At 47.4% G+C, this 18,572-nt stretch overlaps 1 protein-coding gene across 4 annotated transcripts in view; it reads right to left on the reverse strand.

The window, feature by feature from the left end:
* Nucleotides 1-18,572, reverse strand: part of KATNIP (katanin interacting protein) — a 203,647-nt gene that overhangs the window by 22,788 nt on the left and 162,287 nt on the right. For 3 of the 4 annotated variants that reach the window (XM_024744311.1, XM_024744314.1, XM_024744313.1), the window contains 3 exons: nt 6,331-7,056; nt 5,317-5,522; nt 3,054-3,132 (listed from right to left, as the gene is read on the reverse strand). In XM_024744311.1, the coding sequence (XP_024600079.1) occupies nt 3,054-3,132; nt 5,317-5,522; nt 6,331-7,056 (1,011 nt within the window). The remainder of the gene's footprint in view (nt 1-3,053; nt 3,133-5,316; nt 5,523-6,330; nt 7,057-18,572) is intronic. The other variant, XM_024744312.1, reaches the window with a different exon arrangement.

The raw sequence follows: 18,572 nt of genomic DNA on the forward strand, positions 1-18,572 counted from the left end.
CTTCCTTCCTTCCTTCCTTCCTTCCCTCCTTCCTTCCTTCCCTCCTTCCCTCCTTCCCTCCTTCCTTCCTTCCCTCCTTCCTCCATTCCTCTGGTTATGGCACTCTAACCTCCTCTGAAGCACTTTATGGGAAGCTGACTCCTCACCCTTGGCTCCAAAGATGGGCTTCTGACCCAGGCCTGGCCAATCCGTGTTTTCCATCACACCCCGCTCCCTGCCAAGGTGAGCCACGGTGATTATTAGTTAAGGATGGGCACGTGACCCAAGCCAGGTGAGGAGACAATTCTGGGACAACTGTTGGACTTAATTGGGAAGCAGAAGTTCTTTTACCTGGGATTACCAGGTACAGCTTCTAGGGGCTCCCATGTGGACAGAGTCTGAATGGGAGATGGACAAGAGAGTGAGAAATAGGGCAGAGAGATGCAGAGAGATGCCAAGGCCTGATGACGTCATTTGCACACCTGGATCCGGCAGTACGGGGAAACTAGCAACGCCTGATCTTTTTAGTTGCATAAGCTAAGAAATGCTCTTTTTTGCGTAACTCAATTGGAATTCAAGTTCCATTGTTCCCCCCGGACCCCGCCGCTCAGGATCCTGGCCAACCTAGGGGAGTCCAGACTAAACAAGAAACGACTGCTGTCTTCCAGGACCTTACAGCTCTGTGGGGATGCTGACTCTTCCCAAAGACCTCTGAGGTGAGGCAGCCTCTCAGGGAGTGTGTTGAGTGGTGAGGACCTGGGCTTTGAATTCAGATATGCTTGGTCCCGTTCTTGGCCTTGCACTAGCTGTGTGACTTTGGGTGGCTTTCTCAATTTCTCGGAGCCTCAGTTTCCTAATCTAATCTGAAAAATGGGGAGAATAAGAGCTGTGAGTGAGATAAGGGAGGGAAAGCCCCAGCACAGTGCCTGAATGGGATACACAACCAAGCCTCAAACCAGGCTCCTGACTACATTAGGTTGGCTTTTAAATTACTCAGTTGTCCCAAAGTCCCAAAGGAATTGAGAGAGAGTTCTGGAAAGTAAGGGGCTGTGAGGATTCAAAGGAAGACTTCGTCTTTTCTAAGAGGTAATTTGTCCTTCTGGAGTGAGGGAGGGAGAGCTGAATTCTCAGTGGGCACCGTGGGGAAGGCTTCTGGGGATGGGGTGGGACTACAGCAAGGCCTTAGGAAGGCGGAGTGGAGGACAGTGTGGGCACCACCCAGATCCCACCTCCCATCCCCAGGGCTGAAGGGCTCATCCCTCCAGTGGCTGGGAGTGCTGACAGCTGACAGCCCACAGCTGAGTCCCCCCACTTGTGACTAACCCTGGCTTTGACCCTCGCCAGCCCATATCCAGTGGCATGCTAATACAGGCGTATAAAGGCCCAGCCCCCTTACTCAACTCAGGGGCAACTTCCAGGGGACTCTGCAGCTCCCCGTGGAGCTGGCAGAGGCCTTGCTGCGACTGCCCCGCGGCCCAGTTCTCCCTCTGCCCAGCCCTGCTTCCTGCCCTCCCCCAAAAGCATGCCCCAGTAAACTCCATCTCAGAGGCTGCTTCTTGGGAACCCAATCGAGAGTCACATCCTTTCAATGGGCAGGGAGAGCAGGGAACAGAAGCCTGCAGGGGGAGGTGGGGCGGGGAGGAGGCTAAACTCTGACACATTCCGGCTTCAGCTGGAGACAACGGTGGGGAGGTGGGGAGGGGGCGTGACAATGGCACGTCTCTTCTTTTCAGAAGATAACTGGAGGCAGATGACAGGCGCGAGGGGGCAAGAAAGAGCAGGAGGGGGACTTCCCTGGTGGCGCAGTGGTTAAGAATCCGCCTGCCAATGCAGGGGACATGGATTCGCGCCCTGGTCTGGGAAGACCCCACATGCCGCGGAGCAATTAAGCCCGTCATGCGCCACAACTACTGAGCCTGCGCTCTAGAGCCCACGAGCCACAACTACTGAGCCTGTGCTCTAGAGCCCACGAGCCACAACTACTGAGCCTGCACTCTAGAGCCCACGAGCCACAACTACTGAGCCCGTGTGCCACAACTACTGAGCCCGCGTGCCTAGAGCCCACGCTCTGCAACAAGAGAAGCCCCCGCAGTGAGAAGCCCGCGCACCGCAACGAAGAGTAGCTCCTGCTCGTCACTAGAGGAAAGCCCGCGCGCAGCAAAGAAGACCCAACGCAGCCAAAAATTAAAAATGAAAAAATTTTAAGAAAGAGAAAGAGCAGGAGGGGAGGCAGCAGCAAGCAAACCCCCAGAGCCTTGTGAACAGGGAACTGGTGGGAGAGATCACAGCGCAACGCTGGGCCTGAGGATTCCCTGGGATGCAGGCGGAGGTGCTGGTGGGAAGTATGCGGAGTAAGAGAGGAACTGGCTGGAATGGCACACAGGCAGAGGAGACAGAAGAACAGACACAGCGAAACCCAGACGGGATCTGCTCAGAGGCCACCGACCAGCAGCCGGCTGGCCGAACACACGTGTTTTGTTTGGCTCATAGGGTGTTTTAAAATACTGTAAAATTAGTCACCAACATTGAAAAAACTGGAGATTTCATGTAAAAATCCAGATCTCTGACTTCTCAGAAGACCTGGCACCTGAGCCGGTACTCCTGCTGCCCCACCCCCCCTAGAGCCAGGAGGATGCAGACTTTCTCTGCTCCAGCACCTGCTCTGTGGTCCAGTTTGAAGGGGCAACTCAAACCCCTGACTGACAGATGCCCAAGTCTCTCTGGCTCTTATGTCTTCTTGCTCTATAACTTCTGGGCTCCAACTGCCGCCTCCCGGGTCAGGGCTGCAGCTAACACGTAAGATGTCTGCGTGTGAAATGCAGAAGTGCCCCTCTGGGAGGGCACACTGCCAGGAAGACCCCTCTTCTGAAGGGATGCAGCCCTACCCGGGCCAGTGTCGCCAATGCAGGCTGGTTTCAGCCCTGACTTATCCTGGGGCCTGGTGTCTCTGTGCCAAGGTACAACCTGCCCAACTGTCCCGGGAAACCCCGTCCCAAGTGGCCATGACTCCCTCCCCACCCCCGACCCGTGAAGGTCCTCCTTCCCCTGACACTGCCCCCAGAGAAGGTACTCACAGATGCCCTGGTAGATGCCCGGCTCTGGCGTGGTGACTTCAGGAACAGGGGGGCTGGGGGGCAGCTCTGGTTCAGTGGTCTGCACACAGGTTGGAGAGCAGCAGAGGGAAAGGGGGTGATTTTAGTGATACCCATGCAGCTCACTGGACATCTTCCCAGCTAGATGCCCACTCTGTGCCCCAGGTAAGTCCCGGTGTCTTTTCCGGTGTTTTCTGCCCTGGTGGGAGCTCTATGACTGGTAATACGGCGGGCCCAGAAACCCTGAGTGCATCTGAGTCCTTGCCAGAAGTTCTTACTTGTAGGGGAGGAGTTTGACACTAACCAGCTCAGGTGATTAGATTTTCTGGAAAAGGGAAGGGCCCTATCTAGTTTACCTAGTGAACTAGAGGAAGCGGGGAGGGAGAGAGATCGGGAGGGAGGGATGGAGGGAAGGAGAAGAAAGGATTCAAACGTAGAGAGTGGTTCTTAACCCTGGGGCCTGTGCATCTGCATTTTTAAAACCTCCTCTGTGATTCCCATGGGCAGGCAGATAAAGAACCCTTGGTCTACAGACACGGTGGGCTGCCACACCCTGCTTCTTGGGTCTCTATGTAAACTCTTTTCATTAGATCTCTGCACCGTAAGTCAGGGTAGAAGTGCCTGTACTACTTCACAGACAGGAAAGCTGAGATGCAAAAAGAGGTGAAGTCGCTTGTCTGGATCTTAGAGTTTTTAGTGGGGATGATGTTTCGGTACCCAGTGACACCCTGATGACCCCTCAGTCCAGCCTCTAGGGACAGGCCCTCCAGGCCCCTGCCCGGCTATGGGGAAGAGGGAGAGGAAGGTTGTCTGCCAGAAGTTAACCCCTGACACTGAGTGGCCTCCCGGAAAGCTGCTGCCCTGGAACCCACGTGCCTCCTCCGGCCTTCCCTGGCGCCTTGCCCTCCCTGAGCCTCCTGCCACGCCCCCTGGTGGATGCACCCGACCCGGGACACCTAGGCGGGCGTGGGGCGGCTCCAGCCCAGACACCTGCTAGGGGTGTGACACTGACGGGGCCTCCCTGAGCTCGAGGTCCTATCTTTAAGGCAGAGAGAGTGATCCCTCCCTGCCCCTCCCAGGACTAGATCCTATCAGAGCTCCTGAGCAGGGACTTTGCCATTTGGAAAATGTTGGGGGAATGAAAGGCCTCAAGGCCATCTCCCAGCTGGAGGCCTGCGCAGCAAAGCCAGACCACGGACATGTTTTGTGGCCCGCAGGAGGGTTGAAAACATCATGGATTAGTTGCCAACATTTCTTAATGGGGAGATTTTTACGTAACAATCCAGATTTCTGGCTTTCTTTGAAAAGACCAGGACAACCGTCAACAACGAGCTAGCCTGTCTGAGTGCGCGGGGCAGGGGCATGTCACTGTACTGCCTTGGTCATGACCTTCTTGTGTCCGAACCTTTTGTTCCTGGTTCCTGGTTCTTTCCACTCTTCCCCCCACCCTCTTTAACCGTCTCCTCTTTCTCCCATGGCCTGAAGAACATCCCCGGAGACCCTGGTGTCTCTTCACTTGGGCTGACCCTTGCCCTGAAGGTCATCTTTCATTTTTGATAATTTGTCCATTAAAAGCACAGACTTTGGAGTCCTGCATTCAAGTTCTAGCCTTGTTATGCTCCCAAGATGTGCCCTTGGGCAAGGCCCTTAGCCTGTCTGAGCCTTGGTTTCCTAAACGGGGATATTAATCATCTCCACTCCAAGGGCTGTCACGAGGGTTAAGCACGACAACAAGGTGCTCCACACCTGGATCACTGGTATGTGCCCAAGAAGTGATTGGCAGGATCATCATTCTTTTAATTCTCAGGTTCGCCTATTAAAAGCATTTCTAGCCCTTCCGTCAAAAACAACAGTGAGTGATCAAAATGCAACCCAAAGCAAAACTTCCCGAGACTGCCAACCTCTAAATTACAGAAATGACACAGAACTGATTTCCCCTGGCTTTGATTAAAATTTGAATACTTCCTTCACTTTGGTTTAAAAAAAAATAAAAAATAATTAGAGAATGAAATATGACCTACAGAACAAAAATGAAGCAGCAAAATGGGAAATGTCAAAACAGGAGTACCAGCAGCTTAAAGGAGATCCATCTTCATTCCTCCTGGTATACTCTGAGTCAGGAGGAGAAGTCTCTCTGGGGCGCCCACCCGCCTCCAGTCCTACCCGGTCATCAGCCCAGGAGCCAGCCTAGGTGTAGGGCCTCTCCTCCCCCCAGCCGCCGGCCATGCTGGGCCTCCAGTCCTACCCGGTCATCAGCCCAGGAGCCAGCCTGGGTGTAGGGCCTCTCCTCCCCCAGGCCGTCGGCCGTGCTGGGCCTCCTCAGCGCCTCCTCACACCGCAGGCTGCACAGGCTCTCCACGTCCAAGTCAAACGTCTCATCAGAACAGAAGATGGCCTCAAGAATGTCATCATCCGTTGTGAATAAGATCGTGTCTCCAAAGTGCTCTGGAGCTGAAAGGGGTACCAGGAAGACAGAAGAGTCAGCTCACCCCACGTCCCAGTGATGTGCAGACCAGGAACCTAAACCCGTCACTCTTTGGGCTAGAAAGTCCCAAACCACTAACAGGTCTTGATCTGAGTAACTGAGCCTTATTCTTCTTTACGCATTTGCAAATGGAATTCACGGACCATAAGAACCACATAGATTTAATGAAGGCACCTAATCTGATGAGAATCACTGTGGTCTGTCATGAAATAAGGGATGTTTCTCAGGCGTGGGTGAGGCACGGTAGCTGTTGCTGCTGCTACCCCATCCAGACCCTCTGCCATCCTTATAGGGGGCCTTCCTGGAAGGGTGTGGGAGTTACGTCCCAACCAGGGGAGTCTGAGGGTTCCAAAGCCCTGCTGCTTTGCCTTAAGGCAGGACAGACCCTGCAGTTTACACTCCAGAGCTCCCCTTGGGATCAGGCTGAGGCTGGGCTTCCCCCGAAACGATATCCTTGCCTAGCTTCTCCTCCCCACCCTTCCATATCCTACACCCCTCCCTGCCCTACAGGGTCTCCTGAGAGCACTCCCTCCATAACTCACTTGCACTCATCAGGCTCAGGCCCTAGGAGGCTAAGTAAGGCTGGTACCCAGGGGAGGCGTTTCAATGAGGTCGGCTCTTTCACACCCAGCAGCAAAAGGCGAGGAGCGGGCCAGCTCTTGGAAAGGACAGAGACCTGTCTGTCACTGGCTAGCCACTAAGTTTAGTTTTTCCTCAGAGCCTCAGCGAGTAGCAGGTAGGGGCTTCGAGAGCCTTCTTACAGACATACCGTACCTCCCGCCAGGGTGCCTGAGGCCTTGGCGATTTCTCCCTTAAAGATGCACTGTGTATCTAACAGCATCGTGATGTCCTTCACACCCCGGAAGGAGTGTATCCGCGATTTATTGTAATTCCAGATCCTGATCAGGGCGACTTGGCAAGGCTGCACGAAATCAATGGAGATGGAGTGGGACTTGCCCGGCGTGAAGGGGGCCAGCCAGACATGCATGTCGTCCTGGGTCCTATTCACCCCGTCGATAAGGTTGGTGACCACACGGGGGTCTTTCCCATAGGCCGGTAAGATATTGATGTCCGGGGGGTCGGCTTGAATGTTCACAATTTGAACCGGCTCTCCCTTGGAACTGAATATTTCTATCCCGTTAAGGCCAACGTAGTGCCTGTCCCCCCACGTGGACTTGATATCGACGACTAAGTGCTGTCCATAAGGCAAGACGGGGATTTTAAAGTCACCCCCGTCATCTACCTCTAGGGAGCCGTGCTCCTGTCCTTTCATGGGCTCCGGCTTCTCCTCCTTCCAGGGGTGCGGCTGGTCGCTGTGCCGGCTGCTCTTCTGCTGCTGCAGGAACTCATCCAGGATGTCGCCTTGGAACTCCACGTTGGAGATGCGTCCCCGGTGGGAGTGGTCAAAGACGGTGAGGGAGTTCCACGATTCACATAAGGTGTGTTCCTGCTTGCTGTGCCACTGGGGCCGCAGTGGCGTCCGGGTGGACCAGGCATCTTCTGGAAGGAAGGACACAGGAGAGGCGAAGCCCCATTAGTGGCGTGTGTGGAAGTGGGGACCCTTAGAGATCGTTTCACCCAGTGGCTCTCAGCTGGGTGGGGGTCACCCTCAGGGGGAAATTCTAGAAACCAGTGGGTGGTTCGATGCTCTTGGCTGTCTCAGTGACTATTGGCCCTGCCGGCACTTGAAGGGTGGGACCAGGGATGCGACTGTCCCTCACTGCCGGGGATGGTTCCAGGCACAGAGTACGCTCTCCTGTCTCAGGCACCATTCAGGTTGGTAAAAAAATTGTTTATGGTCACCCGAGTCTGGAACCTAGTTGTTTTACAAAGAGCACAGTGTATCTCGGTGTACTCTGAATTTTCTAAGAATGCGACTACCACGCAAATCAAGGGAACACTCTCTGCTTGTGTGAGAACCTTTTCAGAAACTCACATGACCCAGGGCGATGCTGCGGCCTGCGGAGTCTGAGTCAGCAACCCCAGGGTCTGCTCTGAAGGCTGTCACAGCCACGTGACTCTAACGGGGTGTTTCAAAGACTGCCTAATAGCGGGCGGAAGGCTTGTGAAAGAATGTTACATGGGAAAAAAAAGAGCCAGGGGGCTCCCCTGGTGGTGCAGTGGTTGAGAGTCCGCCTGCCGATGCGGGAGACACGGCTTCGTGCCCCGGTCCGGGAAGATCCCACATGCTGCGGAGCGGCTGGGCCCGTGAGCCATGGCCGCTGAGGCTGCACATCCGGAGCCTGTACTCCACAACGGGAGAGGCAGTAACAGTGAGAGGCCCGTGTACCGCAAAAAAAAAAAAAAGAGCCATATAGGCCATTTTAGATGTGGCCTCTCCTAGTGTGGGCAGCATGTCCCGACATGTTAATATCATCGTTTCTGCGTGGTGAGTAGGAAAGACTTGTACTTTCTTCTTTGACACCTTATCTTCTGAGTTCCCTATGTGTAATTTTTATAATCAGGGACAAATTCTATTAAAAAACCAAACAACCCAGGTATATTACAAGGTAAGGAATTTACTTCTACTTGTGCTTAAACTGGCTCCAAGAGCCGAAGCTGCATCTGGGGCATGCGGAGAACACAGGCCTGGCCCTCGGAGGCATGGCTCTGAGGGCCCTGCTCTCCTGCTTGTAGAATATTAAAGCCCCGGCGTGTGCATCTAAGCAGCGGCCGGTCCTCACGGCCACGCCATGGCTAACTGCCATGTAAGGGTGTCATTCTGAAAAAACAGCAGCTGATGACACTGACATTCTGTTTTTCCTCCTTTCATATCGTGCTGCGCCCTGCACTCCATTTTCTGCCTGTCTCCTCGGGGGCCTGGCCCCGTCAATTATCTCCTCTCTCCAGAATCTCCAATCACTCCTTCCCCACTGGCATCTTCCCCTCTCTCTGTCTGCAGACATTCATAAATCTCTCCTAGCTGAAAGAAAAAGGAAACTGACCTGATCTTGGGGCTCCCTCCCACCACCGTCCTATTTTCTCCCTCCTTTCACCGAAGACACGGCATCCTCATCACCACTGCCCTCTCTCACCACCATCACCCTCTCTCAACCCCCTGAAACTTGGCTCCTGTGTGCAGAGTTGTTGTTTTGCCTACCCAGACTCCACTTCTCCTAGGAACAAAATTCTGATTTTCCCCACCTTCAGTCCATGCAGATTAGGCAAAACACTGACAGTATCCTTCCAAGCTGGGCTCATGAAAGGAACTATGGGGAGAGAGAGGGGCTCTCTTTAAGTTGGCACTGCTGAGCTGGTAGGATGGAGGGGTGGAGTTGTTGGAGGCCATTTGCTACACTGTGTGTGGGGAGCCTGGCTGAGAATGAAGCTAACCTGGGGAACGTGAGCTGAGAGATGGAGAGTCCTGATGACAATCATTTGAGCCCCTGGATCCAGCTGCACCTGAAGTCAATCCCTTTGTGGTTTTCTGTTCCCGGCATCCATAAGAGTTCTATAATTCCCACAACCCTCCACTGAAGTGACTTTCTCCAAGTACACAATGACTCCAAGTACAACACCTTTTCTCAGTTCTCCTTCCCTGCTTGACATCCCAGGCAAAGCTCCTCCACTCAGCAGTGCCCCCCTCCACCAGCTTAGGAGACATCATCCCTTCCTGGTTCTCCACTTCCCCGGCCAACGTCTCCTCTCTCTGTGTCATGGCGCCTTCCACTCCTCCCTGCACTCTAAGTCTGGTGGTGCCCAAACCCCTCAGCTCCATGCCGTCCTCTCCCAACACTGCCCTCACCCAGCTCCTGGCTCCCATGCAGGCCCTGCTCGCTGACATCAGCCAACTTCTGGCCTCTCTTCCTGGGGTACCATCTTCCAATTCCAAAGACCCCTTGGACGGTCCAGACATGTCCACTCTGTCACTTCAAACTCCGGGCACCTAAAATGGAGTTTGTCATCAACCCCTCTAATTGGCATTATCTCTACTACATTGAGAATAAAGAAAATCTAACTCCTCACCGTGCCTCTAGGGCCCTGAGTGTGGACCCCCAACTCCCGGCTGACTTCTCCAGCCTAGCCTCACACCCTTCTCTCCACGAGCATCCCACTCCAGCCACGCCAGCCTTTCATTCCATGGACACGAGTCTCTCCTTGCCTCAGAGTCGTTGCCCTTACTGTGCCCTCTGCGAGAACGCTCTTCTCCCAGAGCCCCATTTCGCTGGCTCTTCTTGACACCCTCCTGCTTGGAGAGGCCTTTTCTGCCCTGTTCCCTGCTGCATCCCAGGGCCTGGCACAGAACCTGGTGCCTGGAAGTGCTCAATAAACGTGTGCCAGTAAAGGGACGGGTGGTTGGCGCCACCATCACGTACCCCCTGTGCTCAGGGCTGGACGCCGAGGGACTCCCCCTCCACCTGTCAGTTCTCCTGCACCTCCTGTCCTCTCCCCTCCTTCTCAGCTGTCATTAACAAGACCCCAGGAGTTCCTTCCATCCTTTCTTCCAGGCATGAGGCTTAACATCTGGCAGAAGGAACTTCCCATATGGATCGTCATGACCTCAGTTTACTGTGATTTGATTTCCACTGGCTGAAATGAATGGGCTGGGTTGGTCTGCAAGGGCAACCGAGAATGCACCAAAAGTCACGTGTCAGGGACTCAGCCTGCCTTTCTCTGCCGGGGTGTGCAAGAAAGGCAGGCCTTGGCTTTCATCCTGCATCTGCTTTCTGACCTATTCTCCCCGAGATGTACGTACGCCCTGGGTTTTAAAAGCAGAGAGGCATAGACTTTGTCTTGGACCTCTCAGATGAAACAGCAGGCTGGGGCCCACGTTTCCCTCTGTCACACATGACTCATTAGACTTTGGGAATTGGGCAACTGCTGGGATTGGTGCTTTGTCCCGTCTGTCAACATTCCTGCCAACAAAGCTGAACTGATAACAGAAAGTTACTGCTTTAATCTGCAGTCCTCATGGTCTGGGAGGGACCAGTATGAGATGATGGGATTAAAGGTTCAAAACTACTCTTTGGTGGAGATTAATATGAACTGCAAACTTCTGAACTTCAGTTTATAAAAATCACTGGCACCACTGTAAGGTAGGCATTAATTGCTATTAAAATGGGAATTAAAAAACATGTAGTGAGATGCAACAGAACCACGTTTATTCGAGGTGAACAGCCCATTAGCCATAGCTGATTGGACTAGGAGTGGACACCTGACCCATGCCAGCCAATCAGCTTCTGCCCTGAGACTCTGGAATTGCATTCTGGAGCTAGAGCTGGGAAATTGTCACTTTTGGACTGCGAAGCCATTTCCTGCCATGTGCACAGAGGAGGGGTGAGGAAGAGTGGACCTGCAAAGAAGCAGAGGCAGGGCCCAGCAGCCCTGGAGAGTCAGGGAGAAGCTTCTTCGGTGCCTACTGGCTTTCTGGTTCCTCCTTCAAATCCCATGTGATGCTTCCTGCCTTTGGGGGTCCAAGAGCTTCTCAAATAACACCCCATTTTACTGCTCAAACTGGGCCAATGAGATTTCATTCACCTGTAGCTAACTGACCCCTGATAAAGACACTTCCAAAATGCAGATGTCATTACAATGAGATACTTTGTTTAACAAAAGGATTTCCAGGCTCTCCATTATGGTGACAGCAAGATTCCAGTCCCAGGGAGGATCGTGGGCAGTCATTCATTCTACAAGCACTGTTGGAGGGCTTGGCCCCCACCTTTCCTGACGGGCATGGCTATGGGATTTGGCTCTATGTAATGGGTAATTTAAAATTTCTAAGCAACTTTCCTTTTTAGCACGACCAGCTTAACAAGCATGAAATCTCAGGGGCTCAGTTCTTAATGTGTGTTGAGCCAAGCAGTGAAATGCCTGGAAGGAAAGTAAAGTGAGACAAAGTCTTCTGAACATGGACAAGTTAGAAAAATGCCCATCACCTCATAACTCCCAGAGGTTCTTTGGGTCTGTTTACCAGGAAGGTTTGGAATTGCCTAGCTCTTCTGGGGCAGGTGGTTGATGACAGCTGGGGAAACAGGGCACTGTAGGGTAGCAGTTCAAAGCACGGATGCTGGAGCAGGACTGCCTGGGTTCAAATCCTGCTCTAACCCTTATTGGCTGTGTGACCCGAGGAAAGTTACTTAAACCTCACATTTTCTTTTCTTTTCTCTTTTTTAATCATATAACTTCCAGGTGTACAGCATTGTGGTTCAACATCTGTATACACTACAAAGTGATCACCACCATAAATCTAGCTCCCATCCATCGCCATGCAGTTGGCCTCCTTCATTCATTTCACCCACACCCCAGCTGCCTTCTCCTCTGGTAGCCACTAATCTGCTCTCCATATCTATAAATTTGTCTTTGTTTTATTTTGTTTGTTTTGTTTATTAGATTCCACATATTAGTGAAGTCATCGGTATTTGTCTTTCTCTGTCTGACTTATTTTACTTAGCATAATACCCTCAAGGTCCGCCCATGTTGTTGCAAATGGCAGGATTTCATTCTTTTTTACGGCTGAGAAGTATTACACGGTACATACATTATTCCATGTACATATATACTATATATATATGTATATACATATACCACATCTTCTTTATTCATTCATCAGTGGACACTTAGGTTTTTTCCATATTTTGTCTCTTGTAAATAATGCTGCAATGAACATGCGGGTGCATATATCTTTTCAAATTAGTGTTTTCATGTTCTTCAGATAAATACCCGGAAGTGGTATAGCTGGGTCATATAGCAGTTCTATTCTTAATATTTTGAGGAATCTCCATACTGTTTTCCATAGTGGCTGCACCAATTTACAATCTTGCCAACAGTGTACAAGAATTCCCTTTTCTCCACATCCTCTCTAACATGTATTATTTCTTGTCTTGTTGACAGTAGCCATTCTAACAGGTGTGATGGGACATTGCCTTGTGGTTTTGATTTGCATCTCCCTGATAATTAGTGATATAGAACATCTTTTCTTGTGCTCGTCGGCCATCTGTATGTCTTCTTTGGAAAAATGTCTATTCAGACCCTCTTCCCACTTTTAAATCTGTTTGTTTGTTTTTTGTTGTTGAGTTTTATGAGTTCTTTATATATTTTGGATATTAACCCCTTAAAAGATATATGATTTGCGAATATCTTCTCCCATTCGGTAGGTTGCCTTTTCATTTTGAGGATGGTTTCCTTTACTGTACATAACCTTTTCTGTTTGATGTAGTCCCATTTATTTATTTATGCTTTTGTTTCTCTGGCTTTTGGAGTCAGATCCACAAAAACATTTCTAAGGCTGATGTCAATAAGGTTACTACCTATGTTTTCTTCTAGGAATTTTATGGTTTCAGGTCTGATTCAAGTCTTTAATCCATTTTGAGTTAATTTTTGTGTATGGTGTAAGATAGTGGTCTAGTTCCATCCTTTTGCATGTGGCTGTCCAGTTTTCCCAACACAATTTATTGAAGAGACTGTCCTTTCTCCATTCTATGTCTTTGCTCCTTTGTCGTTGATTAATAGTCTATATGTGCATGGGTTTATTTCTGGACTCTCAATTCTATTCCATTGATCTGTGTGTCTCTTTTTGTGCCAGTATCATACTGTTTTGATCACTATAGCTATGTAGTATAATTTAAAATCAGGGAGCATGATACCTCCAGCTTTGTTCTTCTTTCTCAAGATGCTGATGCTTTTGGCTATTTGGGATCTTTTGTGGCTCTATATACATTTTAGAATTATTTGTTCTAGTTCTGTGAAATACACCACTGGAATTTTGATAAGGATTGCATTATATCTATAGATTGCTTTAATAGTATGGTATGGACATTTTAACAATATTAATTCTTCCAATCCATGAGCAAGGAATATCTTTCATTTTGTGTGTGTGTGTCTTCTTTAATTTCTTTCATCAGTGTCTTATAGCTTTCAGTGTACAAGTCTTTAACCTCCTTGATTAAATTTATTCCTAGGTATTGTTTCTTTTTGATGCAATTGTAAATGGGATTGTTTTCTTTACTTCTCTGACAGTTCATTATTAGCGTATAGAAATGCCACATATTTCTGTATATTGATTTTGTATCCTGCAGTTTTACTGAATTCATTTATTAGTTATAACAGTTTTTTGATGGAGTCTTTACGGTTTTCTATATATAGTATCATGTCATCTGCAAATAGTGAGTTTTATTTCTTCCGTTCTGATTTGGATGATTTTTATTTCTTTTTCTTGCCTAATTGCTGTGGCTAGGACTTCCAATGTTGAATGAAAGTGGTGAGAGTGTGCATCCTTGTCTTGCTCCTGATCTCTTAGAGGAAACACTTTCAGCTTTTCACCACTGAGTATGATGTTAGCTGTGAGTTTGTCACATATGGTCTTTATTATGTTGAGGTATGTTCCCTCTATACCAACGACGTTGAGAATTTTTATCATAAGTAAATGTTGAATTTTGTCAAAACCATTTTTTAAATCTATTGAGATAATCATATGATTTGTATTCTTCATTTTGTTGTATCATGTTGATTGATTTGTGGATATTGAACCATCTTTGCATCCCTGGAATAAATCCCACTTATTCATGGTGTATGAGACTTTTAATGTATTGTTGGATTAGGTTTGCTCATATTTTGTTGAGAATTTCTGCATGTATGTTCATCAGTGATATTGGCCTGTGTTTTTTTTTTTTTTTTTTGGTGATGTCCTTGTCCAGTTTTGGTATCAGGGTAATGCTGGCTTCATAAAATGTGTTTGGAAGGTTTCCCTCCTCTTCAGTTTTTTGGAAGCATTTGAAAAGACTAGGTATTAAATCTTCTTTGAGTGTTTTGTAGAATTCACCAGTGAAGCCGTCTGGTCCTGGGCTTTTGTTTGTTGGAATATTTTTGATTACTGTTTCAATCTCCTTACTAGTAATTGGTCTATTTAAAATTTCTATTTCTTCATGATTCAGTCTTAGAAGATTGTTTGTTTCTAGGAATTTATCCATTTCTTCTAGGTTGCCCAATTTACTGGCATATAATTGTTCATAGTAGTCTCTTACTATCCTTTGTATTTGTGTGGTATTAGTTGTAACTTCTCTATCATTTCTGATTTTATTTATTTGAGCCCTCTCTCTTTTTCTCTTGGTTAGTCTAGCTAAAGGTTTGTCAACTACATTTATCTTTTCAAAGAATCAGCTCTTAGTTTCATTGATTTTTTTCTATTTTATTTTAGTCTCTACTTCATTTATTTCTGCTCTGATCTTTATTATTTCCTTCATCTACTGATTCTGGGCTTTATTTGTTCTTCTTTTTCTAGTTCCTTTAGGTGTTAAGTTAGATTGTTTATTGGGAATTTTTCTTATTTCTTGAGGTAGGTCTGTATTGCTATGAACTTCCCTCCCAGAACCACTTTTGCTGTATCCCACAGATTTTGGTATGTTGTATTTCTGTTTTCATTTGTCTCCAGGTATTTTTTGTTTCTCCTTGATTTCTTCAATGCCGCGCACAGTAGCATGTTGTTTAATCTTCATGTTTTTGTGGTTTTCCCCATTTTTTTTCTTGTGATTGATTTCTAGTTTCATACCACTGTAGTTGGAGAAGATTCTTGACATGATTTAAAACTTCTTGAATTTATTGAGACTTGTTTTGTGACTTAACATGTGATCTATCCTGGAGAATGTTCCATGTGCACTTGAGAAGAATGTATGTTCTGCTGCTTTTGGATGGAATATTTGGTATATATCTGTTAATCCAATCTGCTATAATGTGTTGCTTAAGTCTGATGTTTCCTTATCAATTTTCTGTCTGGATGATTTATCCATTGAGGTAAGCAGGGTGTTAAAGTCCCCTACTATTACTGTATTGCTTTCAATTTCTCTAAGTCCATCAATATTTGCTTTATATATTTTGGAGCTCCTATGTTGGGTGCATATACATTTATAAATGTTACAACTTCTTGTTGCATCGACTCCTTTATCATTATGTAATGCCTTTCTTTGTCTTTTATTATAGTCTTGTTTCAAAGTCTATTTTGTCTGATATAAGAATAGCTACTCCAGCTTTCTTTTCATTTCACTTGCATGGAATATCTTTTTCTATCCCTTCACTTTCAGTCAGCGTGTGTCCTTACTTCTGAAATGAGCTTCTTGTAGGCAGCATATAGATGAGTGTTTTTTCTTTTAATCCATTAAGCCACTCTCTGTCTTTTGATTGGTGAATTTAGCCCATTTAAAGTAATTATTGGTAAGTATGTAACTACTGCCATTTTGTGAATTGTTTTCTAGCTGTTTTTGTAGTTCTTCTCTGTTTCTTTCTTTTCTCATTTCCCTTATGTTTTGGTGGCTTTCTTTAGTGCTATATTTAGATTCCTTTCTCATTTTCTTTTGGGTATGTACCATGAGTTTTTTCCTTGTGGTTACCATGAGGATCACATATGCCATCCTAGGTAAACTGCAGTCTGTTTTAAGTTGGTAGCAACTTAAATTTGAACACAGTCCAAAGCTTTGTCTTTCTACTCCCCCTCCACACATTTTATACTTTGATGACAAGTACTACATCTTTTTATGTATCCCTTAACAAACTATTGTAATTTTAGTTAATTTTAACATTTTTGCCTTTTAACCTTCAAGCTTGCTTTATAATTGATTTTAAAAAAATAAATAAATAAATTTATTTATTTATCTATCTATCTATTTATTTTTGGCTGCGTTGGGTCTTCGTGGCTGCGCGCAGGCTTTCTCTAGTTGTGGCGAGAGGGGGCTACTCTTTGTTGCAGTGCGCGGGCTTCCCATTGTGGTGGTTTCTCTTTGTTGCAGAGCATGGGCCCTAGAGCGTGCGGGCTTCAGTAGTTGTGGCACATGGGCTCAGCAGTTGTGGCTCACAGGCTCTAGAGCACAGGCTCAGTAGTTGTGGCATGTAGGCTCTAGCATGCAGGCTCATTAGTCGTGGGGCACAGACTTGGTTGCTCCACGGCATGTGGAATCTTCCCAGATCAGGGCTTGAACCCATGTCCCCTGCATTGGCAGGCAGATTCTTAACCACTGCACCACCAGGGAAGTTGTGCTTTATAACTAATTGATCCACTACTTTTATTATATATTTACCTTTGTCACTAAGATTTTTACATTTGTATGTTTTCATATTATTAATTAGTGTCATTTATTTTCACTTTAAAAGAGTCACTTTAACATTTCTTGTAGGGCCAGTTTAGTGGTGATAAACTCCTTCAGCTTTTGCTTACCTGGGAAACTCTTAATCTCTCCTTCAATTCTGAATGATAAACTCACTGGGAAGAGAATTCTCACTGGAAGTTTTCTTCTTTCAGCATTTGGAGTATGTCATGCCATTCCCTTCTGGCCTGTAAAGTTTATGCTGAAAAAAAATCTGCTGACAGCCTTAAAGGGATTTCCTTGTATGTCACAAGTTGCTTTTCTCTTGCTGCTTTTAGGATTCTCTTTTTGTCCTTAACTTTTACCATTTTAATTATAGTGTGTCTTGGTGGGTGTCTCTTTGGGTTCATCTTATTCAGAACTCTCTGGACTTCCTGGATGTCTATTTCCTTCCCCAGGGAAATTTTCAGCCACTATTCCTTCAAATAATTTTTCTTGCCCTTTCTCTCTTCTCCTTCTGGGAGCCTATAATATGAATGCTATTCTGCTTGATGTTCCAAAGATCCCTTAAAATATCTTTATTTTTCTAAAATTCCTTTTTCATTATGCTACTCAGTCTGGGTGAGTTCCATTGCTTTGTCTTCCAGCTTGCTGATCTGTTTTTCTGCCTCATCCAATCTGCTGCTGAACCCCTCTAGTGTATTTCTCAGTTCAGTTATAATTTGTGTGATACTTTCTTATATTTTCTATCTCTTTGTTGTTCTCGCCATGTTTGTCCATTCTTCTCCCAAGTTCTATGAGCAGCATTTGACCATTATTTTGAGCTTTTTATCAGGTAGATTGATTATCTCTGTTTTGTTTAGTTCTTTTACTGTGGTTCTGTCTTGTTCTTTTGATAGGAATATATTCCTCTGTTTCCTCATCTTGCCTAATTTTCTGTGTTTGTTTCTATATATTAAGTAAATCAGCTACCTCTCTTGGTCTTGAAGGAGTGGCCTTATGTAGGACATGTCCTGTGGGGCTCAGAAATGCAATCATGCCTGGCCACCAGAGCCAGGTCCTCAAGCAGTGTCCCCTTACGGGTTGCGTGCACCCTCTTGCTGTGGTCATGGATGCTGCTGCCATGCATTGGTGGGCAGGGCTGGCCCCTGGAAAGACTGCAATGCTGGCCACAATGGCTGATGGGTTCTAGTGGGCAGGGTTATCACATAGTCAGCTGTGAGGCCTGGCTGAGGTGCAGGGGTGGGTGGGGCTCTAAGTGGGGTGTGCCAACTGGTGCTAACAGAGTAGAGGGAGAATTCCAAAATGGCACCCACCAGCATTGGAATCAGCAAGGTAGCCTGAGACTGGAAAAATGGCTCCCTCCAGTTTCTCAGTCCCCAGGGAGCATCCCAAGTCGTTCCTGCCTCTCCAGCAGATGCTTCGAGATTAGTAGGTGGGTCCCATTCACCTATGGTCCATGCACTTTTCAGTCTGGTGTTTTTGTGCTGGTTTTCAGGTGGAGTGAGTGTAAGTGTGCCCTTTAAAAGCTAGCTTTCCATTCTCTGCAGTTCTATAGTTTTGAGTGTATTCCCCATTGGTTTTCAAAGCCAGATGTTTTGGGGCCTCATTTCTCTTGTGCAGGATCTAAGGACCGGGGTGCCTGACGTGAAGCTCAAATCCCTCAATCCCCAGGGAAAGTAACTGTACCTGTGTAATCCCTCCCCATCTGTGGACTGTCACACCCGGGGTGTGGTTTTTTCCTTGATGAGGTCATCTCTCTGCCTCTCTTACCTGCCTTGATGCTGCCCTTTTACCCTTTCTTGTGGAGACTCTGTTCATCCAGTTTTCAGGTCCTTTTCAGAGGGAATTAGTCTACATGTAGCTGTAGTTTTGTTGTGTCCATGCGAGGAGCTGAGTTCAGGATCTTCCTATGCCACCATCTCGAACCTCCCATCTCACCCTGCTTTCTTACCTCACATTTTCTTTATCTGTAAAATGGGACTAGTATGAGGATTAAATGAACCC

The sequence above is a fragment of the Neophocaena asiaeorientalis genome, unplaced genomic scaffold, assembly GCF_003031525.2.
Source record: "Neophocaena asiaeorientalis asiaeorientalis breed wild unplaced genomic scaffold, Neophocaena_asiaeorientalis_V1.1 scaffold91, whole genome shotgun sequence".
Lineage (NCBI taxonomy): Eukaryota > Metazoa > Chordata > Mammalia > Artiodactyla > Phocoenidae > Neophocaena > Neophocaena asiaeorientalis.